Source organism: Homalodisca vitripennis, chromosome 5 (assembly GCF_021130785.1).
Source record: "Homalodisca vitripennis isolate AUS2020 chromosome 5, UT_GWSS_2.1, whole genome shotgun sequence".
Classification (NCBI taxonomy): Eukaryota; Metazoa; Arthropoda; class Insecta; order Hemiptera; family Cicadellidae; genus Homalodisca; species Homalodisca vitripennis.
The window spans coordinates 67,129,803-67,149,505 of NC_060211.1; the positions used below are offsets into that span (position 1 = coordinate 67,129,803).

The window sequence follows — 19,703 nt, forward strand, 5'->3', positions numbered from 1 at the left end:
AACTAGTTAATACCACATGCCCAACAGCTAATGTTTAATGGTTAAATAATATCTTTGATTTTATTATCATTATTACTTGATATCTTCAGGGAATTTTACAAAAAGGAACAATACATGTTTAATATATTAACATTGGTGTATGGCCTATGTGTTCGTGTGTGTGTGTCACTCAATCACGTAAAACTACTGAACACATTGTACTGAAATTTTACATGGACATTATTATGATCCCTGGTTAACATATAGGCTAACTATTATTTCAAAAATCCCTTGGGGCTCCATAGCAAGGCTCTCATTCTGCCTGTATTTAAATTGTTGATAGTTAAAAATTTCCTAATCAAAATGTTTAACTATCTCGCCATTTAGAACTAATTGTTACAATTTGAAACAGTACATACAGTAGTAGATGGCTGAGATATTCATGTTTCTGGCACCGTTACCATCGCAGTGTAGTGGCGTATTAATAACCGCAGTGGCGTATATTGAACATTTTCGGGGGGGGGGGGGGACTGACATACCAAGAGTGTGTATGTCCCCCATAACAGTTAAGTCCGTAGGTCTTTATCTGGAAAATCCTTGAATTTTAAGACATTGTAATGTGTTTTAAAGCTGTTTTTTTATAGTAGGCTACTTTTAGTTTAAATCTAGGTGTTGCGTGATAATTACGAATTCAGTTGGGGCTAATTAAAAATAAATAAATTGTCAATGACGTCTACTACACGGCCGCAGCTAAATATTTATTTTAGGTTTATGAAAAAACATAATTTAATAATTAATTTTGGAAAACAGTCATAAATTGAAATAGAGGTTTAACATACGTAGTAAAAGCAATGATCACTATGCTTGCTAAATTATAAGAACAAGCAGCAGTATAATTTTTTATATTTATCGTTAAAAAGTTTTGGAAATTGTTAGGCTCCTTGAGTCTATACTTGTATACGCCCCTGTATGTATCTTTAGTCCTGCCTATAAGTACCCAGTTCGTTAACCTTAACGCCTCATTTTGGTACTAGACTGACAGATCATCTGGTGTGTTGCAGTTGTAAGAGCTGACTGATTATACTCACGTTAATAATTCAACTTTTATTTCAGGTAATTCATTTTTCATCATAAACAGTTTAATAGTAATGTAAGTTTATATGTACCTAAATCAATTTACGTTCCATGATCGATTAAGGCTTAACTAGTTCATGCGTCCTGGAATTATTGATGTTCCACTCCAAAAATAATTCAAATTTTTAAGCATTAGGCCCTAGTCAGTGTTTAAAATTCATGATACTTAAGGGTTTAGGCCTTTTAGTTGAGCAAGCCTTTTTCGCTAGTTATTAGTCGCACTTAATTTGATTATTTCTCCCAGCCTTCGATAAACTACTCCTTGGCATTAACCCTATTTATTGAACTTTTAAAGCGCAATAAACTTCTGGTTGGGAAATAGTGTTCTTTTTTACTTTTATTCCATTGTCTTTTAAGATAACTTCTAGACGTTTTTGAATGTGAACTGAAATACAATTTTAATGTAGAAAAATAAAACATGCCAAATATTATAGCTGAGTATTACATTCACTAGTAAATATGCACCGCATATTTGGTGGCATAACTAATTTGGGAATTTAGAAAATTACCCCATATTATTGACCTTCCATATCTATTCTATATATCCGTAAAAAAATAAAATAATTAATCTAGTAGGCCTCACGATGAATGTCCTTCAAAATAATATTTTACACAAACATATGTAACATCTGAAATTTCTTATTTTGAAAAATATTTAAAAAGACTGTAACTTAAAAATTATTAAAAAGTGTTACGCCATCCATCCTCGTTGTAAACTTCTTCGAAAGTACTTTTTTCATAAAAAGTCTTATTCATTTAAATCATGTAATTTTGAGTAATAGCTTCAAAACTGTTTTTCACTTTTTAAAATAGAGCCATAACGTTTTTGCTATTGCTAAATCTCTAACTAAATAATTAGTACGTTTCTTAAGTCAAGTTGTGTACCGTTATATTAGTAGGCCTATTATTTAATTTTGAATATTTTACTCTCCAACAAACTTTCTAAACTGTCATAGGCGATAAAAGGATGTAACTCTTTTACTTTACTTAATTTGTTCTTAGGTTCAAATATACATATTCGTACATTTAAGTACAGTAGAAAAGGTGTGTTTTTTTCATTTATTTTCATAAAAGTTTCTATCATTTTATAAAAAAGTGCTCATTTTACAAGTCAAATGTTATCCTTCAAAAGCTGAGGATTACTATAAATTGCAATATGCACCGTTGAAGAGTACTAAACAATTAGATTTTAGTTACAGAATATAGTGGTTCATTTAGTAGTGAAATACTGACGTAGTAAAGTGTGTTGTACAATTGAATAGTCAGTAACACAACTGTAAGATAACTTGTTATTTAACAAGCATTCAATAACCTTATTGTATCTCTGTACTGACTGACCCTGACTAGTGTTTGTACTACTGACGTAGTAAGGTATCTTATACAATTGAATAGTCAGTAACACAACTGTACGATAACTTGTTATTTAACAAGCAGTCAGTAACCTTATCGTAGCTCTGTACTGAGTGACCCTGACTACAGTAGTGTTTGTACTACTGACGTAGTAAGGTATCTTGTACAATTTAATAGTCAGTAACACAACTGTACGATAACTTGTTATTTAAAAAGCAGTCAGTAACCTTATCGTAGCTCTGTACTGAGTGACCCTGACTACAGTAGTGTTTGTACTACTGACGTAGTAAGGTATCTTATACAATTGAATAGTCAGTAACACAACTGTACGATAACTTGTTATTTAACAAGCAGTCAGTAACCTTATCGTAGCTCTGTACTGAGTGACCCTGACTACAGTAGTGTTTGTACTACTGACGTAGTAAGGTATCTTATACAATTTAATAGTCAGTAACACAACTGTACAATAACTTGCTATTTAACAAGCAGTCAGTAACCTTATCGTAGCTCTGTACTGAGTGACCCTGACTACAGTAGTGTTTGTACTACTGACGTAGTAAGGTATCTTATACAATTGAATAGTCAGTAACACAACTGTACGATAACTTTTTATCCATCACCAGGCCCGATTTACCCATAAGGCCAACCTAGGTCATGGCTTAGTGGCGCGCACATTATGGACCAAAAAATATTTAAAATGGTGAAAAAAATAAAAACTCTCTGATTGCTTTCTGTCTGCAGAGCTGAGTTGTGCAGTTTACTTGAACGTCTTAGCCTGAAGGACGGTAGCTGGTATGGGGCAGGCATCAGGCGATGACTCATCGGAAATACAGAAGACTAGTCGAGCTCCCCTACCTCGCAGATCTGTTAGTACCTTGAAGTGTCACTGTTATTGTTGACATTTCCTGCTAGCTTGTTGTTGATTTATTTGTAAATTACTGATCAACTAAGATGTATAGGGCTATCTGAGCGAATTCGAAAGTTGTACGATATGATAATTATTAACTATTGCATTCGCATTAGTTAATATAATAATGCGTACCGTTACATTACATTTTGGTTATGTTAATTTCAGTACCATAAATAACTATAGAACGCCTAGTTTCAGCTAGTTTTCAATTACTAAACTTGTTACAATAAGCAATTTTACTGTCTGTACCTACTTAAGGTAAGGGCGCGTTCTGCAACATGCTTGACACAGCCTTTCTGTATGAGGACTTGTAAGCCGATGATATTTAAAAAAAATAATGTATAAAATAATAACAATAAAATAACTTTTTAAATGAACGTAACGCTTATAAAAAGTACATTTCAACCGTAAAATATCAGTTTTTTGTTTTGGAATGATCCCAACAAAATGTCCATCTGGAGCTTAGTTCAGGAAGATTGCTTGTTTTCCTTCCAACAACAGCCCATTAGTCCGTTTCAAGGCCATTGTGGGTTTTGAGGGGTTCGAACAGCTCTTGCTTGCTGCCCACCTCAATGTCCTTGGGAATCAAGGTTGAGACCTTAAAATCTTGACCAGACTTTTGGCTGCGCCATTTTCATCTGAATTCCTTCAAAAGGACTCAGCTCCTGGAACTGCTTCTCCAGCCACTCCTTGGTGTCTGTGTTGACACAGTCACTATCGACCACTATCGCTCCACCTTAAACATTACAGCTGGACATCCTAACGTTTTTGCTCTTGAAGACGCGTTTGCCCAGCACGTTCTTTAGGTTATTGGCTTCCTCCATCGATAGCTTGACTTCCGGGGGGCCAAACAATCTCCACGGAGTTCGGCATATGTTTCGGGTGTCTTCTTGGTGACACCTCCATCATGACCCTTCCTTTTGTCCCCGCTTCCTTTGCTTTGCTCTTCAGGTGTGAGCTGCGATCGCGGCCTCTCCACACCAGCATATAGCTTGGGCTGATTCGGAGGAAGTTTTCCCTTGATCTAGGGCTACGACAACATCCAAATTCACTTTTGAGGAACCGGCTTCGTTGTGTGGTTTTACCAGAGCTCAGTTTTTCTCTTCCCACTTCTTCTGCCAATTCCAATTTACAAATTTTTATGTTTACAAATTTATTCTTTAACTTTTGGAATAATTTATTTTTCACTTTTTTACCAAAATTTGCCACTCTCTGAATTCTATCAACCTGGGCTATAGCTCATTCAGCCCATATGTAAATCCAGCCCTGGTTATGGGGAACTATTCTACTTAGGCTTCATAAAATTTAAAAATATGTTCAAAATCAAGACATTAATGTATCAGTCATCGTAAAAGTTTTCAAGTGACTAATACATTTATTTGGAGCAGTCAGAGAGCAATTTGATATGTATGACAGTTTAGACGTTTACGGAACAAAAACTTGTGAACTTGACGAAAACGCAAAACATCCAGGAAACTTCAAGCTGACAAATCCCAAGGCGGAGAAGTTTGCTTTTCCGGACGAGAAAACTTCAGAGTGAATACATTGTTTACCCATAATTTAAAACTTAACTGAAGAGATCAAAATGGGGATGATTGCTTACGAGAAGTTTACAGACAAATTTGGAGCAATCATAACACTGTGGACTTCAACAAACGACACAACAACTAGAAATTGAAAGTAAAAAACTTGATGTTTTGTATAATGATTTAGAGACTTAAACTTTTTTAACTAGTTCATCTGAAATCACACTTCATAGGCAACAACATTGAAACCAAACACCCACTGTCTCTCAATGCAAATGGTTTAAAGAAAGTGTCTTATATTACATTTATCGTAAATCTTGCTGAGGATGTTTCTCTCTACCCCAGTGCATCATCAGTGGAGAGGCATGTAACAAAATGCAAACAGCCTAATTTAATATTTAAATTAAATTTAGTTTACAAAGAACTATGATAGTAACGACTCTATTGTCCGTTGAAATTATGCAGTATGATAATTAATTGTAACCAAAAGGAGGCCTAATTTACCTAGCATGCATTGTGACGTTAAATTGATAGTAATAATAATAATAAATATTTTATTGCGTAAACAATGTACAAAATTTTACAGCAATTGTCAGTTTTATATGTTAACTAAAATTTACCATTCATTCACGACAATTGGACTCATTCATACATACAATAGTTTCCATTCTTAATCTCGTTCACTCGAATTTATCCACTCTAGCCGCAGTGTCAGTCTGCCAATTCAGCGGTCTCCCAATCGTGTGTTAAAAACTCGTCTGTATTATAAAATGCTGCACGGATTAATGATGATTTTAGACGAGCTTTAAATGCCTTGGGCATATTTACACTTTTAATAGAATTTGGCAGTCTGTTGACAAATTGAGCGCCTGGCTGTGAAGGCAAGCGTCCATGAACTACCGTCCTGTGTCTCGCAGTGCGGTAATTGTCCCTTCCTCTGGTGTCATAAGAGTGTACATTACTACCTCTTAAATTTTCGCATTTGTACTTAAAAAAGAGACACACTTCCAAAATATAGAGGCAGGGAAGTGTCAACCGCTGCAAATTTTAAATGCTGGCCTACACGACTCTCTCCATTGCAATTTTGCAATAATTATTCTGACTGCTTTTTTAAAGTTAAAACAATCTGGAAAAGTTTGTGTTTGTGCAACCTCCCTACAAAACCAATCCGTAGGAGAGGTGTGGGTAGATTACTCCATAATATGCCGTCATCAGCACACGGGCTGGGCAATATTTGGATAGTTGTTTCAATATATAGATTCCTGAGGATAACTTTGAGCAAACACTGTCCACATGGAAATCCCATGTTAACCCTCGATCCAAGTGTATTCCAAGGAATTCCGTTGAGTAGATCTCGTCGATAATCATGTCTGTTCTATTATAAATTATTATTTATCTTATGGATACTTTTTAAATTTATTATTTTACCTAACTCTTTTTACAATAATAACAGTTATTCTTTTTTGTTCCTTTAAATAAGCCGGTTTTAAATAGTTTTCAACAAACTTTTCTTTTATTTAATGGTATTGTAAGGGATAATAATAACCTAATATCCAAGACTACTTACTAATTATGTATTTGTTTCTCCCAATGTAAAAATCATCAGTAATTCGCGATTTGAAGATCAAAGGAGAAGATAAGGTCTCATTTTTAGTGTGAGTCTGAGTGAGGAGGGGTATTGCGGTGAGGTTGGCTTAAAGGGGGCAAAATTCAAAAGTGTAGCCTAGGGGGGGGGGGAGTGTTAATCCGGGCCTGTCTATCACGCAGTCAGTACCTCTATACTGAGGGATCCTGACGTATAGTGTTTGTAATCCTGACGTAGTAACAATCTACGATGTTCACGTAGTAGGCATTCGAGCCTGGGTAAATCTAAAACGCAACTAGCCTGTATAAAGTACAGTATAGATTATATCTCCTCCCAAGTTAGTAAGAAATGCATCTTTTTCTTAACTCGATGTGATACAAATGCTTTGTTAAAGTGCAGCATTTGATTTAAAATAATTAATATACGTTTTTTATTTCCAGGTTTAAAACTAATTAGTCCTCTGGTCCTGATAATTCAGAACTAAACAAATATGGAAAGGTGGCAGGGAAGAGTTGCTGTTGTGACCGGAGCCAGTGCTGGTATAGGAGCTGCCATAGTGGAGGACTTGGTGGAGAGTGGCATGGTGGTAGTGGGTCTGGCCAGGAGGGAAGACCATTTGCTTGTAAGTTGTTAGAAGAAGCAACTTTACCCAAACTTGGAGTAGTGTTGTTTGGTCATATCAGTCAGAAGCTCACAAACAGCAAAGGACATGGAATTTTTTTCATGTCGTTTGTTTTCGCAACAGCATCTGGTACTGGCAGTGCTTTAAATATTGTCGCTTACCATATTTCACCAGTTAGTTGTAGTTTTGTAAATTATATTCTGAAAAAATTAATTTTTATTTGGAGTTATGTTTTGGCTTTAAAAAGTTATAGTTAAATGCATTTTTAACGATCATGGGCACCAATACTTGGATGAAGTGTTAGAAAAACGGAAATAAAAGGACATAAAATACTCAAACATATAACTCCAAAATGTTGAAAATTAGAATGAATACAGAGTAGAACGGTATAACATTGGCGTTTTGCCATGAAACCAATTTTGTGACCTCGCCGCGTGAGATTCTGCCGCGCGCTGCCAAATCGACTACTGGGCCTTATGCTCCCACGTTAAAGGTACCTAGGCGATCTAAAAAAAGCCAACTCTCACAGCTCTTTTAATAGTTTTATGAAAAACCGTACTTATAATTTGACAGCACAATAATTTCAAGCTAATATTATGATTTAAAAAGTGTATGCAATCTACTTAAAACTCTGATGCCTGTGGTGAGTAGTAGAATATGTAAATAATATTAGAATATCCTGAATGGAGATTGATCTGCCGATTTATAACAAGTTGTGAAACTTGTTTTGCTAAATAATTTATATTTGAATATATTATGCTTTTGCTCTTTAACTTACATTGTTTTTCTTGTGGGGTGTATTAAGTAGAATCTATTATTTACATTATTTATGTTGCATTTATGTAAATTAATACACGAATAACATACCCTAAAATATAATAAGATAAAAATAATACCATGTTTGTAAACTGTAACGTAACCCAAAACCATTTACATTTGTAACAAACAAAGAGCAACAAATCATTGAATATTATTTTAAAAACAATTCAACATAAATTGTACATTTCTCTCTAATGAACACGAAATGACAACTAATAGAAAATGGAGTAAGAACAGTCTAAGGCAGGTGAAGTAGAAACCTTTTTGAGTATATATGTATGTATTAATATTGTATATTAATTTATAAGCTAATGTTATTTTATTTTAATTTTTTGTAATATCTTGTGAAAATAATGGTCAATGGTATTGCACCCTACAATAATAAAAGTAAAATCATAACCTTTTAGAAAATCAAGGACAAGCTGACAGGGAAACCGGGCACCTTCCATCCAATAAAAGCTGACATCACTAAAGAAGAGGATTTTGATAAAGCATTTGAGTGGATACAAAACAATTTAGGTGGTTTAGATGTTTTGGTGAATAATGCAGGTGTCGTTGTAACAAGCTACATCTCTGGTGAGTATATATTTTATATTTGTAAACACTAATTTTAAATATAACTATATATACAAATATAACAATATATATATATATATATATATATATATATATATATATATATATATATATATATATAATTTTGTAGAAAAATTGAAGAACAAGAAGTACTTGCTCCCCAAGGACTCGAACCCAGATCTCTCACTTGCCGGGTGAATGTGCTACCATTACACCACAGAGCCCTTACTTTTTACGATTCAATTATTTTGTATTTGGTTGTTTCTTTCACATGTGTGTTTAAATAACCAAACTAACATATGATCGGAAGACCAAGTACCTGTGAAATGACTTGTTTACATTAATTAAATTTGTATAAGTGGCAATAGCCTAATTTATTCAATTTCAATAAACAATGAATTACAAAAAGTACTTGCTCCGCTGGGACTCAGACCCGGACATTCACTTGCCGAGTGAATGTGCTACCATTACACTTTATATGTGTGTGTGTGTGTGTGTGTGTGTGTGTGTGTGTGTGTGTGTGTGTGTGTGTGTGTGTGTGTGTGTGTGTGTGTGTGTGCGTGCGTGTGTGTTACACTATATATATATAAAGACAAAAAGGTTTCTTCAAATATTCCTTTAGATAAATTGTAGTCAAAAAGCTACAAAATAAAATGTAATATAAAATATAAACACAATACATTTTAGTGTGAGCTGAACATTTAAAAATAGATACTAAGTCTAATTTTATAAATTATTCTCTGTAAAGTTTATAATTTCGAATCATAAAAATTATATATTGAAATTATAACAAGTTTACATCAGTTATGGGCAGTTACACAATATGTAGGTAGACACAAGTTTATGTTTTTTTTTTTATAAATCAGATAGACAAGTAAACATAGTCTAAAATATATTTTCTACAGTGTTATACCAAAAAATTATTCCTTATTTAGTTCAAATGGCAATTTTTATTTTATCATCAACTGGTGGGCTTGTTCTAAATTGTTCAGTTGAATTTTCTAGGTATCTCGTAACTATCATTGAAGTTGTCTAGATCACACCGCATCAAAAATATTGCTTACACAATTTAATTTTTTAAATATTTTACAACACAAATAAATAATGATTCATACAAGTTTCAAGGAATTTCATGAAACTTTTATTCTTATTTATCTTTTTATACCTCTAATATCAAAGATAGCCGTTGTTCAAAGTTTTGAAATCAGTCCTTGTGCTTTAAGGTATAGCAAAGAATACTCAGGTAATTTTCAACAATATTTGTGTTACATTATTTTTGGTGTTTTGTTTTTGAAATAAAAAAAGATTGCAGTTGAACTTAAAGTTGATCATGAACCAATATTATTTGTGTAACTAGTATAATCAAAACTAAAGTGACTAGTCTAAGATATGAAACTGATGAAGACCAATAAGTTTTCACACCAGAAGGAAGAAAAGTGCAAATAATCAATCCTGCTCTGGATAAAACCATGTTGTCGGTAATAAAAGACAGCTAAACGAACATCTCAGTGCTCATCACTGTTTTTACTATTGTTGATCTCACTATATATCAAACATAGAGGGAATGATTATCATTCAGATGTGTATGACCCTCCACCTCTGATCACAGTTTCCGTGGAAAACAAATAGAATAACATAATGAATAGGTAGCATCTGCTTATCTTTCAGATTTCCAAAAACATATATGCAGGAGGAACATCACAGAGTCAAACTTATTTTTTATGGAGTTTGCAGAGTGAAATATTTGTATAAGTTGTAATATTTTGTTAGACTTAGCTTATAAAATAGTATTATAGTGTGTACTTATGCTTTTAATGATTGCCCCACTTACCAAAGTATCTAATGAAGTAGCATTTAGATCAATAAAATATTCTGCTAAAGGTCCATCACAACTTAACTCAAATAGACTTAACACTTTAACTGCCAAACGTTTTCATACATACTTCCTCATTAGGCCATTGTGTTTTACGTTAACTATTTCACCAGGCCATATGTATCATTTTGATACATTGCCAGGCTAACCCCTAGGCCGTGTGTATCATATTGATGCACACAACATTCCAGTGTTCCTTGCCTTGTGTATCAAACTGCTGCATATTTACCATAAGAAACATGCATAATTTACTTCTCTTGGCCTGGTAGAAGAGGCATACACAATTGGTTTGCAAATAATTCATGCATAAGTTGGCAGAACTGTAAATCATATGACAACTAATTTTTCTTCCTGTCAACTGTTATAAATTATTGTTTGTATTTTGATTTAGAAGCAAGACATTCAGGTTAGGTTAGGTTAGTCCACGTGCATTGTCTTTACTTCCATAATGGCTAACTCAGACCAGATCAGGGAATTGTTTGATCAATTAGAGGAAAATGACAGTGAAAGTGATAAAAGTAGTGAACTTAGTTTCTTTCGGGATATGAGTGATCCAGATGATCCTGAATATGTCATGTCCAGTGAGAGTAGTGATAGTGAATTGGTAGTCGTCCTGCGAAGAGAAAATGTGTGAGTAGGCCTACAGATCATAACTACACAAGACGTCATGATTTAGATCAACAACCTTCTACATGTCAACCTGTACCACCACATGCTACCGGAGTGAACGAGCTTGATGCTACATGCGACTCAACACCTACAACCCGTCATGTTGGACCTCGTACAAGACCACCTAATGAGTTGAATGTTTTGTGGAATGATGTATCAGGTAATCTAAATGAATTTCCTTGTACTGTTTCTGGCGGAATAAAAGATCACATTATCGAACAGCTGCAGGGAGCCCCAAGTGAGCTTGATTGTTACAATATCTTTGTAGATGATTCAGTTATTGAACTTATAGTTTTAGAGACAAACCGATATGCTGATCAATCAATTGTCAAGGTTATTTTAGAAGAATCTGTTAGTCGACATTCAAGACTACAAGTTTGGGAAAATACAAATAAGGAGGAAATTCGTACATTTCTGGGTTTACTCTTAGGTTTGGACTGGACAAAAAACCATCACTGCAAAAGTATTGGTCAAGAAACCCATTGTATGAGAGTAAAATTAGTAAAGTTATGTCCCGAAATCGTTTTGAGCTGCTGCTACGTAATTTTCACTTATCAGATAATGAATCTTCTGAAACTAATCTGCCTAAGTTGTACAAAATTCAGGTCCTTATTGATAAATTGAACAGTACATTTCAAAATGCATACACTCCCCATGAGAATGTTTGTATCGATGAAACAATGATTCCATACCGAGGCAGATTGGGGTTTAGACAATATATTCCTGGCAAAAGACATAAGTACGGTTTAAAATTGTTCAAACTATGCTTACAAGGTGGGTATACGTGGAATGTAAAACTCTATGCTGGTAAGGAAAACTCCACTTCAGGGAAACTGTCTACTAATGTCATGGAACTAATGGCACCATTACTTAACTCGGGAAGAACTCTTGTGACGGGAAGAACTTTTACACAAGTGTAGAATTGGCTCACCAGCTAAATGAAAAAGAAACCCACCTTATAGGCACCTTAAACAAAAAAAGGAAATACAACCCTCAACCGATTGTGTCTGCTAAGCTCTCAAGAGGAGAAATGGTTACACTGCAGAGTGATAAGAATTGTATTGTAGGCAAATGGAAAGATAAGAGAGATGTGCTATTTCTTACAACAAAGGCTGTCCCTGTTTTGACTGAAGTGCCATCTCGACGGGGGCCCATCAAGAAACCATCAACGATATTGGAGTATAGTCTTACATTGATGTTTCAGACCAATTAGCGTCCTACGCCACAACAGTTCGCAAAGGTGTGAAGTGGTATCGAAAAGTGGCAATAGAGCTCCTTACTAATACTGCAGTAGTGAATGCCCATGCGTTGTACAAGATAATAACTAACAACTCTAAAGTTCAAATCACAGAATTTCGCGAGAAGTTAGCAACATCGATGATTTTTGGAGAGGCAATACAAACTGGTAATAATAGTCCGAGAAATCCCAATGTTCGTAAGCATGAGTTACTAGAACCTGAAGAACGCAAAAGAGGTCGGTGTACCTTGTGTTAAACTAAACTGACGGAACGTTATGGCAGAGCAACTGCGGCTAAACAAGCAAAACAAGTGTACACTATGTGTGGTGGTTGTCCTGGAATTAACTTTATGTGTTTAGCATGTTTTTATGATAAACATACATCGACTCTGACAAACTAAGATCCATCGAAAACACTTCACAAGTTTATAACATGATTATTATAGATATTTCAGAGTGACATTCTCAATATTACTTTTGGAAGCTTATTTTTTAGTTCCTAAACAAGTATTTCCTAAAGAAATCTTTCGATAAAATGTTATTTTAACGTTATTACACATTATAATTTTGAAACCTGATAATTGAAATATTTTGTCATCCTAATAATAATTAGCATTTCTTTATGTTCCTTCCATTTCCTTAGATATGTTTTTATGTACAGGGCCATGTGTATCACTTTGATACACATTATACAAATAACTTATTTATACAATTTGAGCAAGATTTTCAGCTATTTACTAAATTAGAAGGGATGTTCTTATGTTTTATTCATAAAAACAGTAATGGCCTGGTGTGATGTTCACAGCTGTTTACCTTGGCCAGAGGGAAAATTTCTTTGTGTATCAGACTGATACACATGGCCTGAGAGGAAATCGTTGTGTGTATCATATTGATACACATGGCAGCTAAAGTGTTAATCACTTGTTGTTGAGAACTAAACAAGAGCATTCTCTCTTGACCAGGTAATTAATGACTGCTTCATTGAATAAAAATTATTTAGCTTTGTTAGCAAAATAAAGAAAACTCAGTTTGATCAAATAAAATTGATGCATTTAATCTTTATCAGGAAATGTATATTTGTACTTTAAGAAATTAGGTCTATCAAGATACAATACTAAAACTATATGAAACTTAACAATATGTCCGATTTCCAAATTAGTTTATTTTTTAAATTTATGTTGTGACATTAAATTGATTTAATCTTATAATATTTTTTAATAACGTGTTCTTTAAACAACCATATTGTTTATACTAAACTAAGTATATACTTAACCTGCATACATAATTTCGACACTTAATAAAGAGATATTATTGTTCGGTGTCACAAGTAGCCATGGTTTAAACCTCCGCAACGTTTGCAATAGTTTCAGTTGCAGCCACTCATTCAGTTGTACCATCGACACCATCAAGCTTGCAACTGCAACTAACAATATCAGACAACAGTTGCAACTGTCCCATAACAACTGTTCCACAGTATTTTACACATCCCTAGTCACTAGTTGAAAATTGGCCTTGCACGGGAGGGGGGCAGAGGCCAAAACTCTGCCCTGACCCAAAAATGGTCTCTGATTGGTCCGGCATTTACTGTTGTATTTCAAACAAGTTGGATTGCTGTTATAATGGTTTTAATTTTGAGTCCTTTTGGAGTGGGGTTACCCCCTCAAATCCCCTGTAGTTATAGCACTGTATATCAGCTAATAGAAAAACTCCACTCAGACCCCTGTTGCAGTACAAGCTCAGTCTGTAGATTTACATCAATGGGTTGAATTTTAAATCTCAATTTTAAAATAGGCGAATATTGTTATAATTTAGCTTCAAAGACTATAATCTTTGTAACTTTTAAATGTCAATATTAAGCTTTAAAAGCTTATTAAAAGCTAATTTAAAAACTTTTAGAGGGTACATTGAAGATAAGTGCTGATATCTTAGTAGATTTTAAATGGCAACATTACAATACCAAAAAAAAAAAAAAAAAAAAAAAAAAAAAAAAAAAAAAACAGCACACTACACGGACTATAAGTTACTATTTGTAACTTTATTGATAATGCTGAAAACAATCTTTGTAATTTTTAGATGGCAACCTTGAAGATTGGCGTAAGATATTTGAACTGAATGTTTTTGCTGCTGGAGCGTGTGCACGAGAAGCAGTCAAGTCAATGAGAGCACGTAACATTGATGGTCATATAATCAACATTAACAGGCAAGTTAAAACATTTAAAATGTAACCATGTAAGTATTGAGCTGTGATAGACAATAGACAATAGATCCATAAACTTCTGAAAAGAAATATATTTCACCACATAAACTAATGTCCAACATTTTATAAACAATTCAATTCACTTAATTAATCATTAAAGGCTCTGTGGTTTTTTCTGAATGTGCAGCCAGTCATCACATATTATAAAGGAATTTTATAACTTATAAACTTTTCATTCACAGCTATCCATCATCATTATTTTCTTGTTGTTTCTAGCATTTGTTCTCATTGGATTCCAAACCTTCCTGGTATTGCTCCATATTCAGCATCTAAGCATGCAGCCAAGGTCATCAGTGAAGGTCTTAGAATGGATCTTGCATCACAAAAGTCTAAAATTAAAGTTACAGTAAGTCCAGTATGTACTCTAATATTCACATTTCACCATTATTAATTTAGTATTATTAATTATTCTTTAACGAAAATTATTTCAACCTTTTTATTATAGCTCAAAACAAATTTTCTACTGCGAGACATCATTTTATTTCTACACGCACAATTCTTTGTGTATTCTATTATCTTTTTTCAACCCTTCAAAGAGATTAAATATTTTTATACAAGGAACACTTTAATTATTTTTCCAACAAACATAATTTCAACCAAAACATTTTTTAAAGTTTTATTAACTATTAAAGATACAAAGAGATGTAACTTATATGAAATAATTTTATATAAATTGTACAAATTAGCTGAAGTTTATAATTGTTAAATGTTCTGCTACACTATAGATACTATGTACAGTATAATAGAATTCTCCATATTCAACAAATTTGTATATACAAAAAATACTATGAATTTGTTCATTATTACATGGGTGGATATATGGTGGAGCAAGGGAGTGCACTACACCCTCAACATTTTGCAATAACACATAAGAGTAGAATGGATATTTAAAACAATCAGTACAGTATTAATTAAACAATCAGGAGCTGCGTTCCTGTGAAATACAAAGAAATTAGTGTTGAACAAAATAAATAAAAATTAGTTGTTCTAAAATTAAAATTTGCTTTTTATGCTTGCATTTACAAATGGAATAATCTATAACCCTCTAATATGATTGCATACTCCAAGATCACAACCTACACCACCTAGGCTATGCACTATTAGTACAGAATGTAAATATTTCTTAACCTAACTTTAAATGTTTAAATCATGTTTATCTAACTGATAGTTTTCATCAAGTACTGAATGGAATACTTTCTGGATTAAGAATAATTACTTTTTTATGTTTAAACATCTCTAAATTTAAGTTTCATCCAATCAATCAGGCAGCTTCTTTACACAATATATCATTTTAAAGTGTGATGAAGTGAGTTATTATAAATTTGTAATGTAGTAATATTGATATTCTATTGTTAGTGTTCCTGGAAATCCTCATAATAGTTGGATCACTTCTTTGAGAAGAATAAAATAATTACTCTTCTGTTATTGAATTTACTCCATAAGATTCTGATAAGAATGATCTATTTCAGAATATAAGTCCAGGTTTAGTAGCTACACCCATGCTTGATTCATTCAAAGAAGGCAAAGAGCTGAACATATTCTTTGAACCTCTCAATGCCAAGGACATCGCAGATGCTGTCCATTATGTCCTAGGCACACCTCCTAATGTTCAGGTAATACACACACTTGGATAATGTACCATAGTGTAAAATTAAACAATATTACATTAACAGTTAAGCTGTAATAACAGCAGTACCCTTATAAGCTGATCTAAAAACTACCCTACCAAACTGAGAGAATGCAGTATGCATTCCAAATACAGGTCTTCTTATCAAAAGCCCTGCCAGCTGAAACAAATTATTTCATTGAAATTCCAAACTCGCTGGCTATCTCCAATTAATCAATACAATAGAGTATTTCAAACTCTTCAAGTTTTAGAGAGGAAGGGAGTACTGCATTTTCAAGTGGTGGATATGATTTTTGGTTGGGATAATTTTTTAAATTTTAAAATCCTGGGCAGTAAGAAATAGAAAGAATCACTCCACAATAAGTTATATGTATTTAAAGAAGGGAATTTATGCATTTTTATAAAAATAAACCAGCTAAAAACTGCATTAATCGAACACAAAATCAGTCACTTTTCTTATACATCATGCTTTAAAAATTCATATGCCTATCTTCAACCACTCTTTTTTGTGACCAATTATATGATACTTTTAAATTCTGCTTCAAATACTTTCAACTACTTGTGGAAAGATATAAATAATGCCTATTTTCATTTTCTTTAAAAAATTGTCTTTGAATGAACTTTGAGCAATTTTTTTAACAAATAAAAGTGTTAAAACTAGGTCAGACTGTTCCAGCTTAACTCTTGATACCTATATGGTTACAAAATAGTAATTTAACCATTCAATGTCATAAGCCTACCTACTGACTGCCCACCTTAAATCCACCTGTCCATTTCAAACCCTAGGTAAAGTGAAGGAAACAGGATTTTTCCGGACATTTGCCATCGTTAAGTGAAACAAAAAAAAGGTAGGCCTAGGTAAAGGTTCACCTACCCTATTCTACTGTACTATCCGGTTCTTACAAGTATTGCATAATCCACCCCTAAAAAGGACTATTATACAATAATTAAAGAAAAGAATTAATTATTTATAGTAGAAGTGTAATTGAACCTTTTTATTTGGTTGGAGTTAATTCATCTTAATATTCCATAGAGGCAGTAACATTATTTGGGTGTGTCATCAGAATGTAAGTCCATGTAGTTGGAAGACAAGCATAAGATAACTGGATGCACCTTACTTCGAGAATCAGATGCAAGATTAGGCTCAAGAATAGAAGCAGTTTGGCTTGTAATAAGAAATATTCCAAGTGTGATCAAAGCATTACATGAACTAGTTAACACGAGCTAAAAAGGTATTCAACTACTAAAGACTACTCAGAGAATATAGGTTCGCATGGATATTTTTATCTTTGGATGTTTTAACCAACAGTACAGTAAAAAAATCCTCAAATGCTTTGATCAAAAATGCTTCATCTAGAATGTAAATTGGCACGCCAATCAGAATTGGTCCTGGGCTCAGCCATATCTACACGATAGTTCACATTACCATTAAAATTTAATACTTTAAACCCAATTATTTATCATAACTTAAACCAATTGGAAAATAGGAGTAACTCCATCACTAAAACATGTTCTAAATAGTACTGAATATAGTATGGTATCAGAAAAGATTTGGTCGAGCAAAGAAAAGAAAAATGTCTTAAAACAATGTTTCTGATTGAACTTGTTGACTGTCTTCAGAGTGAGACTGCAGCAGCCTATTTCCCTGAAGGAAATCATTAAATATGAGAAAGGCCTCACCTCATCTTTAAAACAAATCAATAAAGACCTCTTTGATCTCAAAAATCCATTTAGAATACTCCATTTTTTATTGTAATAATTATTTTATTTGTTTTAGGTCACCGAGCTAATTATTCGGCCAGTTCAAGAAAGAATTTAATATGGTTTACTTTTACCGGTCAACCTGCTTTCATCTACACATGGCTCTCATGCATTTATTTATGCATTTGGCTCTCTTACTCTACCTAATATTTATGACATTGATATAGTTTGCTTATATACTATACGGTACGCATATACATTTATGTTGAAGGACTCTAAAAAAAACGTGTTATAACCAAAAGTCTAATTTTGATGTTTGGTGATCCTGATTCCTCCTTGTTAATAAAAAAACATACTATTGTTAATTTTTTCTATTTAATATTTAACCCCTTACAGACTTTTAATTTATTTTATTAGTTCAACTTTTGCCATATTGTAATATAATGGTTTAGGGTCTATCATTGATTAGAGTAAATCCTTTCCAACTGCATAGCCTCTCGTAAAGAATATTCAAACACCTCACAACACTCCAGTAGCGACATCTGAAAAAGAACTCTTCTCAAATGTCGTGAGCAAGAACATCAGAAATCCTTCTAAAGGCAAAATGCATATAAAAAAGCAGCCATTAAGTACAATTTCAACCTTCAATTACTATGAAGTACTTTCTTCTGACACGGACGACTATGAAGACGAACTCCAGAATATTGATGCTGAGAATGTTCAAGTTAAAGTACAAAACATTGTTACAAAAAAGAAATTGCTACTTTGTTCAGACAGTCATGGAAGGGATATTGCTTGGAATATTAATAATATTCAAAACTCATTTGAGGCTATAGGTTATGTAAAACCTGGAGGAAAGAGTGAACAAGTCCTGAACATGATAAACTTCGAAAAAGAAAATTGTTCAAATGACGATGTACTTGTTCTCATGTGTGGAGCAAATGATATTGCTAAAAACGAATCTCAAGTTGCCATTAATAACATTACAAAAGCTCTTGAAATGGCAAAATGTTACACAAGTAATGTAGTTTTGGTGGACTTGCCTAATCGGTATGACCTGGCTGAGTGGTCGTGTGTTAATGAAGAGACAAAGAAAACCAATGAAATTCTGAAGAAGCTCTCTGAGAAGTATCCTAATGTGACACTAGTTGAAGCCAGTAAAGCAAATAAACACTTGCATACTAGACATGGTTTACACCTTAGTGTTAGTGGTAAAAGGTGGCTGGCTCATGAAATAATACAAGCAGTAAGAGACAATCCAGAAAAGCGACCCACATCATCTCTAAGTACTGAATCGCCAGTGCTGCAGTCAGCCCAAACAAACAAAGTCAACAACTCGGGAAACTCACCATCTCCAGTCCCAAGTCGCCACCCGCCCTCGCCACTGATGACAATACAGTAACAGACTTCATGGGATTTAATATCTTTCATTTGAATATCCAGTCGATCAAAAATAAACTAGACATGTTAAATATTTGGATAAATGAACTTAATATAACTATCGACATAATAACAATTAATGAACATTGGCTTGTTGAGGAGGAATTACTTTTATATCCTCCACTAGGTTTTAATTTAGCCAGTAGTTATTGTAGAAAACCTCCCCTTATAAGAGGAGGAAGCAGTGTATATGCCAGGGTAGGGATGGAATTTCAAATAATTAGCTTGGAGAATTATTGTTTTCCTCTTGTATTTGAAGCTTCAGCAATTTTACTAAAAAAAGAAAATTTCTTAATTGTAACTATTTATCGCACACCTGATTCTGATGTTAAGATTTTCTTCTGTTTACTGGATACACTTTTACAATTTTTGTCAAAAACATACAAAGAAACCATAGT

At 33.5% G+C, this 19,703-nt stretch overlaps 1 protein-coding gene across 3 annotated transcripts; it reads left to right on the forward strand.

Moving 5' to 3' along the window:
• Positions 1 to 1,012: 1,012 nt before the first annotated feature.
• LOC124362318 (farnesol dehydrogenase-like) lies at positions 1,013 to 18,230 on the forward strand. 3 transcript variants are annotated; one of them, XM_046816719.1, is made up of 8 exons: positions 1,013 to 1,092; positions 3,205 to 3,329; positions 6,925 to 7,106; positions 8,333 to 8,501; positions 14,354 to 14,480; positions 14,754 to 14,883; positions 16,007 to 16,150; positions 17,942 to 18,230. In XM_046816719.1, the coding sequence occupies exons 3-8, from the start codon at positions 6,975 to 6,977 to the stop codon at positions 17,981 to 17,983; spliced, it is 744 nt and encodes a 247-aa protein (XP_046672675.1). In that variant the 5' UTR covers positions 1,013 to 1,092; positions 3,205 to 3,329; positions 6,925 to 6,974; the 3' UTR covers positions 17,984 to 18,230. The 3 variants fall into 3 exon arrangements, with proteins under 3 accessions (XP_046672675.1, XP_046672677.1, XP_046672678.1); XM_046816721.1 differs by lacking the exon at positions 3,205 to 3,329; XM_046816722.1 differs by lacking the exons at positions 1,013 to 1,092; positions 3,205 to 3,329; positions 6,925 to 7,106 and adding an exon at positions 7,563 to 7,749.
• The last annotated feature ends 1,473 nt before the right edge of the window (positions 18,231 to 19,703 follow it).